Below are 8,326 nucleotides of genomic sequence, written 5' to 3'. Positions count from 1 at the left end.
AAGTGGTAGAAATGGGGCTGGGGGTCAGTACAGTCAAGGTCTTGGAACGTATCCCTATTTGTTACATTGTAAAGTGGGTTCCCTTTATATGAATTCAAATTATGCACCATTTTCCAGGAACACATGCACAGCATAAAAGCGAGGGAAACCTGTACTGAAATGGTAGTTCTGAAATAAAAAGCTGAAACAATGAAGGCCAGGCTTATCTATATGCTGGTGGTCTCCAACTTTAAGCACAAGATCACGTCTTGAATTAAAGTGCGACCCAGGATCTGCCTGAGCCACACCCCCGGCAGCAGGACATACTTGGTATTTCACCACTCCTGGGGCAGTTGCAGTGGGGCTTGGGGCTCAAAGACCAGCACACACCAGCCTCCACTCTGTGCATGAATCAGGGGCAGGTGGCTCCCAGGCCTCTGCTGGGGTGGGTGCAGTGGCAGGAGTCCCCCTGCACTCCTGGACAAGCAACCTGGGCTCCAATTGTGGTACCAGCCAGGGTTCCACTCACCCCAGGCCCTACCCCACTTCTTTCCTCACCGTGGGTACCTTGATCTGCACCCCCTCCCTTTCTCTCCCCCATAGACTGACCTGACAGGTGGAGGGCGGGTGGGGGTGGAATGCATGGATGTGATTAGCCCCTGCCAAATAATTCTCTCTCCCTCCACCTATGTGGGGGACTGAGACTGAGATAGACAGTCAGAGGCTCCACAAAAATCTACCGGTTGATCATGTTCTACTGATTGGCGACTACTGCTATAGGCAGATAAATCTCAAGAGTAGAACAAAACATACCTAGCAAAGTACATAGTGGATTATCACTTTATGAGATACGAGATTTAATAGTAAACAGTAAATATATGCAGAGTAGGTGGGTGGGAAGGAAAGTTTTCACATCTCACAGAACTTTGAGATTTAAAATAATGTTACCACTCTACAGCATGTTAAGAAAGCTAAAACACATCCAAGACAATGGGCCAAACTCCAGAATATTCTCTATTCTGGATGCGGTTTCTATGGTTTTAAATAGGTCTCATACTGGCTCGGAGAAACTTCTTCCAAACCAACAACATGACAAGTTTCAGTTTCAATAAAAACATTTAATAGAAAAGAACTTGATTGGCTCTAGTATGGATACTTTGCTACATTGTAACGGGGGGGGGAAAATCAGTCTGGGTTGTAGGTAAGGTTTAAAAAGAGGCCAAAGTCTGAGAACAGACAGACAAGGTGAATAGTCAAAAACTGCTCCTCTGGTTAGGCTGGCACAGGCAAATTAGCTGCTTCTCAGCACAGCTTTTACCTAGGTGCACTGCAGTTAGAAAGGTGCAATTTCCACTAAAATCAGGTCCATGGGACTTTGTTGCCCTCTGTTGCAGCTTGCATGCATCACAAGCAGCTGCTTACAAAATGATTACACACGCTTGGTCATGCTGGCTGAGTTATTTGCTTGGCTGGGCTCTCATTTTGCTCCCCAACTTCCCAGCCAGGTCCATCCTACTGTAATCTCACCAACACCACTTCTATTTGTATGTACTAATTCCAGAAAACTGTTGAGCCACAAGACATAGGTCTCCAATTATATGATAGTTTTTATAGCCCATGTTTAGTAGGGATTAACTGATACTACCAAACACTTAAGCTTTCAACTTAGGCTATACTTTACACCACATCTTCATTACTAAAATAGGCAAGTCTGGTAAGAGTACTATCCCACTCATTTTAAAGACCCAACCTTTGGGAAACCAAAAATGTACCATAAATGAATTGCTCTAGAACTTAATCATAACTTTCCCATTAGTATCTCTGTGCACAAGTAGGATGAAACAGAAAAGGACAGCTACCCACCTCAAAATGTAGAGGCAGCTCTTCAGGTTTGTTAGGCCTCTGTACTTGAGGAAGTTGCATGTATTTCAGTGTTTGCTGGGATTTGTAGTTCAGCTGAACTTCTTTAAAAACCATCCCAGTTCCTGCTGAAACATGGAGATGCTGCCATCTAGTGTGGCGTGGGATATATAAAAAAGTTATACATTTTTTTCCCCCGCTCGAGGAGAGGAAAAAAAGTGAATTATCTGGCAGTTATGCATGAAGAAAATCAGCAAAACCCAGTGGTGAATGAAACTGTATACATCCACATACATAATAAAATTCTAACATTGAGTCAACTTTTTTTTCCCCCTGATCAACTGTTTTTACCTGTTTGTCTATTCTTATATGAACAGTTAAGTCCTCAAAATTTACACCTCTGACGTGAAAAAAATTATAGCATCATCAAGTTTGAGATGCTTTTAGGACAAGATTATTTGATCTCATCATGATCTTGCATCCAAAGATGCTCCACCAGATTGTTTAATATCCAGACAGTACTCCTGGGGAAAAAATTAGCAAGTAAGCATATTCCCAGTCACAAACGTATTTGTTCTCTGGGAAAGCTTGTTCAAACACTTAGCTATTTGAGTTAGTACTGTTGCTTTCCTGCCCAGTAGTGGCCAGTTTTCTGGTTCTTGTAGATCCGCTTTCTAGAAGAATGAGTTCTTAGCTAATGACTTCCTATCAGCACTTTTTCCTCCATCCACCACGAATAGGTAACACTTCCTGTTTATGGAATTTGGAGGCAGCCCACAGTTACTGCTGAAGACTTCAGGGGCTAAGAATATTTTTCAGCTCATGCCACCAGAAGAATTCTTGCAATGCTGTAGCAGCTTTCAGCAAGCAATCATCAAGGTTAAGTACAGACATTTGGGGGCATTAGGGAGAAGTTAAATTGGTTCAAAATGGCTGTGGGTAAGCCAGGATGGGGGGTGCGGCACATAGAAAAGTGACCCATAAGAGATGGGGGGCAGGTGCAACCCACAGATGGGGTGGGGTCCCCTCCCTACAATAAACCTACACCCCCATCCCTCTCCACATCAGAGACTTACTTGCTCAGCTCTGGCAGCAGCAAATGCTAATAAAAGTGGCTGCACCTGGAGTGGCTTGTGGGATCAGGGAGAGAGGCTTGGCTGGTTAGGAGGCAGAGAGTGTGGAACAAGGGAAGAAAAAAAGCCTACTGTGGTGGAGGAGGGGGGTGAAAAGAGCAGTCCTGGGCTGGGACCAGTGGTTGGGTTTTCCTAGCCCCAGGGCTGCGCAGGGAAAGCATACAGAAATTCCAAGCACCAGTTTGACCTAAAAATGGAATACTTTGATACTACATAGATCCAGGTTTATCTTAAACTGGGTTCTGCAAATTTTAGACCAGTTTGTGTGGAACTTCTGCACAGTTACAAGTTTACACTGATTGCTGGCCACCCAGACCGGGTCTGCAAGTGTAAGGTCAGCATCAGGGCAAGCTAAAGTTTAAACTGGGCGACCATTTTTAACCTGATTTAACCTCCCCCCAGATGTCTGTGCTTAGCCCAAGGCAACATTTTGAAGTGACACTGACCAGCATTAAAAGCTATTATATGTTTTGGTCTCCCTTGGGGGGGAAAAAAATTCCAGTATGAATTTTGGTGTTCATTAAAATCAGACCATGGGTTGGAGAGAAGCAAAAGCTTTTTATAAAAAGACAAATCAAAATATGTTTCTTGTTATCCTGCACAGCTTCTCTCACGTAGTCACTAAGACTCAGCAGGGTGAATCAAAGTAAAGTGAAGGCAGAAGAACAAGCAGAACTGTAGTAATTACTAAACAGTATAACAGGACAAAGAGCAACAGAAACTCTACCAGCAAAAAAATAAAGCTTTCTAATTTAAGGTATTGTGGGAATCAACCCAGTAGCACCTTCCAAACAGTGGATCCCTCTGCAGAGAGAAGGGATACTATAAAAACTTCCATCAGACTCCTTTTGGCAGAAGGGGAGGGTTAGTTTTGGGAGTGATGCGATTGCAGGCACTTTAGGTTGGTAAGAAAAACAAAAATTAAGCTGTTTCTGTTAAGTGATCAGCAGTCAAAGTGTCTTAATTTAAAAGATTATCCTTTGATGACAAAAAGCAAGATCTTATGAAGTTTAGTTCAGATCTCTCATATATGTTCCAGATTGCCTAGTGGCTCGAAAGATAGCATTAAAACTGTGGACATAATTTTAATGGTTCTTTTGCAACCGTTAAGTAGAATTTTCTCTGCCTCCCCTATGAAAGTTTAGATTATAGAGCACATTTGAGAAAGTTGGTACTGCAGTCCATTGCATAGCTGAGGGTAGGCTGTGAAGTTTTAAAATTTAATGAGATGGCTATAAAGCTGACAGGCATCTTGCCTACATAGTACACGGGGTTTATGTTAATCAAAGCTCCAGTGCTAAAGCATCAGTTGTTGGACATATAAGGCTGTACTAAAACTGCCAAAATAACTTCGCATATTCTTTCCCCCCACCTTTTTTTAAAAGAAGAGCTGTATGCAATTTTGTTGGTCTTGATTCATGCAGAGAATCAACTTTTTGTAATGGTAACAGAACAGCCTATATGGTTACTTTATAAATAATTGGAATATTATTGTGGATTTTTTCCCCACAAGAACATCAACAAAGCAACCACTATCACTGAGACCTACCATCTGTACCATCTCCACCTCACTAAAATTACATAAAAGTATTGCCTGACAAATAAAATTGTTTAAACATTTAACACTTTATTAAATCAAGAACATTCTTAAATACCTGAGATACAAAGAAACAGACCCCAACAGATAATCACAATGGTGAGATATAGGTCAGTCTTGCAGTTTAGAACTCTAAACAAGCAGCATAAGCATTAAAACAGCCAATTTTCCTGACTCTGTACTCATTATAGCCATGTTCGGGGGAGGGAGGGGGGAAAAAAGAGCTTACAAAATTATTTTTGGAACCACAGTAGGCTCTACTCTTCATTAAAAAAAAAAAAAATCTCATATCTGCACTTTGATTGCATGCTCCTGTAAATTAAATGCTAGCAGTTTATCCATTATTTTTTTCCAGACAGTGGTTAAAAGAAGTTGAGAATACAATTCCCCAGTCTTACAAAGTGATATAAGAACATAAAAAAGTCTTCCTCAAAAGGTAGAAAAAAAGTAGCAGAAAAAGTAGGGCTCTTTCTATTATAACAGACTGAGATAAAGACTGGGAGGTAAAGAGGGAGATAAAGATTGAGATAAAGTTTAATGTTGGGAGGGTTGTTGTAGGAGTGACAGCATTAGTCTCCAAGACTGATAAGTTTCACAGTGAAAATGTGGTTTGGTTTGCGATCCATTCTATATTCCTCTTTAGCTTGCAGGCTTCATTTTTGCCACCACAAGGTAAGTAATGAAGAACAGTTGTAAGAGACAGTCTCAGCTGGAAGTAGGCAACACCAGCTCTTGGTTAAGAATTTTTAAATACAAAAAGTAGTGACAGCAAAATTACCCCTAAGAAGTGAGATAATGTTAGAAGCCTGTTCCCACAGTTTGAAGTTAAAATCCAATTGCTAATTCTGCAGCACGTATATTCTACATATGCAGTGTCTGGCTTTATTCACTGGTAAGAACAAGGTACAGGGCTTTATTGGGTTGTACATTCAGGTGCTTCATCCTTTTCTGAAGCTCCTAACCAATGCTTATATTGTTCCTCTGTAGGCTCTATTCCTCCAGGTCGTGCATCTATACGAAAGGAAAAAAGAAAAAAATTACAGTAAGTTAACTTAAAACTTACCCAGTTTAACAGACCCATAAAGAACAATTGCTGTTCCCCAACTAGAGGTTTAGAAGGCAAAGTGACTGAATTTGACAGCATGACTGGTCCCAACCTCTAAATTCTAGTTTTGGCAAAGCCCAACTCTGATCTTGGCATATAGGCTGGAACCTGAAATTCAGCAGTGGGTTGAGGTGGAAGTGAGGAAGAGCCTGTATAGATACTATCCTGGAGTGCGTACACACTAACTTTCTGACAGTTAGTCGTCTTAGCTTTAAGAGTACATGTGTATGTGAAGCAGAGTTGACAAATACAGCACAAGATAATACAACTCTGAGGTGTATTATCTTGAGCTGCATTAGTTAAGTCGACTTAGCTCACAAGATGGCTATCACCATGTCAAGGAGCTGTATGCGTGTACACTCCAATGTGACCTAACTTAGCAGACTCAGCTAAGTCTGCTTTATTTCAAGTTGACTTAGTACAGATGTACTCACTCCAGGCTACCATCACTGCAGCCAGAAGCAGACTGACAGTGTGGGTACCAGACTAATCTTAAAAAGGTAAGGGGCTGGTGCCTGTAGAGAGAGAAGTTTACTTAAAATGTTTTCACTAAAGTCATATGGCTGGAACTAGCCAGTAGCTTTCTCTGAATATTCATCTTTTCTAGAATAAGGGAAATTAAGTTATATAAAAGTTTAGTAATAATAATAAAATTAAAAACAGAAGCCAAATATTTTGTCTGTTCATAATTTTTACTAGCCAGTCATCAACACTTCCGTTGCAAGGAAAAGCTAACCCAACTTCCAGAATACAAATAAAATCGTGCATACTAGTCCCTCGGTGCAGTTAGTAGGCACTTAAACTATGGAGTCTTTGTGGCTTTTGCTAGCCAATCCTTTAACAACCCACTGAATAGCTGTTTAAGAAAAACCAAATTACAATTTTTGAAAGCTTTTTCCAGATATCACATTTACCCAAAGAACCTTGCCTGCCTAAACCTTTTTTCTATAAACGGAGACAAATTTACGTTACTGAAATCGTTTTATGTGAAGTACACATTTGCATGGCAATTCCTTTAACCAGCAGTGGAGTATTGCATTACATACCTATAAGCGTGCCTAAGTTGGAGTTATCGAAGAAATTTGTGGGGCAAGTTGGTGGCAAAGGTTTTGGTGTATCCAAGGGCAGAATTGCTTGTAAGTTGTGTTCCTTGGGAGAAAGTATTTGCCCTTTACAAGGAAGAGATGCTGTCTTCTTCGGAGACCTTGGAATCATCTCCTGAGAAATACCTCTAGAAGACACTTCTCTCAGTTTTAGTGCTCTCTCTTTCCACTTTGTAAGCTCCTTTTTCAGCTGATGCTCATTGCTTAAAAAGGAGAAAGAGATGAACAGTGAAAAATCTGGAAACTTACAGGCTTTTTTTTAAATGAAGGTTATATACTTTGGCAGCACTGGTGGGAAGCTCCTTCAACCAAAGATACGATCACAAGCGTGACAACACAAGCTTCTTTACAGTGCCAAATGATTTCCTCAATCTTAACTAGGAGGGACAAAGTCAAAGTAACTAAAATCTCCATGCCAGATGTTCTGACAAACAAACAAACAAACAATAAACTAGACATACTATTTGTCAACTGAGGGAAGTGCTTAAGGAGGGAAAAAAAAAAAAGTTGAGAAAAAAACCTTCACTACCTTCAAGTCTCAGCAACAGCCATTATTGCTGGCTGGATTCACACAATGTCAGAGCCAGTGGACCCTTCTCTCAGTTCTATGGTTCTGCCCAAAAATATGAATTAAAACTACTGAAGTAAAACTTGATAAATTAATATAGTTAAATATAAAAAGCCTACCTTAGAAGAATGTCATTTTGCTTCTTCAAATGAAGATTTTCTTTTTGTAATTTAACCTGTTCAGATTTTAAAACCAGCATTTGTGTGCTCTGTACAATCCCACTGCCACCACCACAAGTAAGGGGTACTTGGGATGCCTGAGGAAGTTCTTTTTCTGACATGACTAGAAAATATGTATAATATTGGTTTAAGCACTCATTTATGGACAGAATTAAGCAAAATAAGTAAGCAATATTTTCTAGTTTCTATAAAACTAGGAAATTATATTCAAGTATTCCCTCTTGTAGATTAAGGCTGCATACACATGTTCAAGTGATCTGGGAGAATTCTCCCAGGTTCATTTCCCTGATAGAAAAACTTGCTCCAAAATACCTGAACAGATTTGAATGCTGAGCCCCTGAAGAACAGAGCTTGCAGTGCTGCCACTGGGCAGCCAGGAGCAGCAGCGACCCGAACAGGGTGCAGGGCCCAGGGCAAATCAACTATGTGGAGCCCCGCCCTTGCTCTGATCCCACAGGCCCTGGACCTGAAGGGTGGGGGGGAGTGGGGGAGGAAGAGGGGCAGCAAGCAGCTGGAAACGGAGCCACTGCTTTGCTCAGTTCTGCAGGGCCCCCCAAAGCATGGGGCCTGGAGCACTTGCCTCCATTCCTGCCCCCTCAAGACAGCTCTGGCCAGGAGGCCCCTATGCATACATCTCAGAATATTCTGCAGTCTCCCTCAGTATGCCCAGAGACAGTTGGCAGCAGTGCACAGGGTACCCCTGATTGGGTAACCCAGGCAGCTCAGAGTCAGCCTATGTCTCCCTGTAGCTGGAGCAGTTGAATGCAGCAAGCAATACAATATCTCCTGCGGGGATGGGGGG

General features: G+C 41.5%; 2 protein-coding genes across 2 annotated transcripts in view; both read right to left on the bottom strand.

Annotated features, from left to right (window-relative positions):
• The window catches only part of BDH2 (3-hydroxybutyrate dehydrogenase 2), a 20,768-nt gene extending 18,908 nt beyond the window's left edge, over positions 1 to 1,860 (bottom strand). The window contains exon 1 of the mRNA XM_019553285.1: positions 1,843 to 1,860. The gene's annotated coding sequence lies outside the window, so the exon portion shown is untranslated. The remainder of the gene's footprint in view (positions 1 to 1,842) is intronic.
• A 3,337-nt stretch (positions 1,861 to 5,197) lies between these two features.
• The window catches only part of LOC109321860 (centromere-associated protein E-like), a 31,707-nt gene continuing 28,578 nt past the window's right edge, over positions 5,198 to 8,326 (bottom strand). The window contains exons 15-17 of the mRNA XM_019552623.1: positions 7,465 to 7,627; positions 6,721 to 6,980; positions 5,198 to 5,580 (exon numbers count right to left, since the gene is read on the bottom strand). Coding sequence (XP_019408168.1) covers positions 5,483 to 5,580; positions 6,721 to 6,980; positions 7,465 to 7,627 — 521 coding nt within the window. The 3' untranslated portion in view covers positions 5,198 to 5,482. The remainder of the gene's footprint in view (positions 5,581 to 6,720; positions 6,981 to 7,464; positions 7,628 to 8,326) is intronic.

The sequence above is a fragment of the Crocodylus porosus genome, unplaced genomic scaffold, assembly GCF_001723895.1.
Source record: "Crocodylus porosus isolate Cpor-Errol unplaced genomic scaffold, CroPor_comp1, whole genome shotgun sequence".
NCBI lineage: Eukaryota > Metazoa > Chordata > Crocodylia > Crocodylidae > Crocodylus > Crocodylus porosus.
This window is presented reverse-complemented; position numbering and strand designations above follow the sequence as displayed.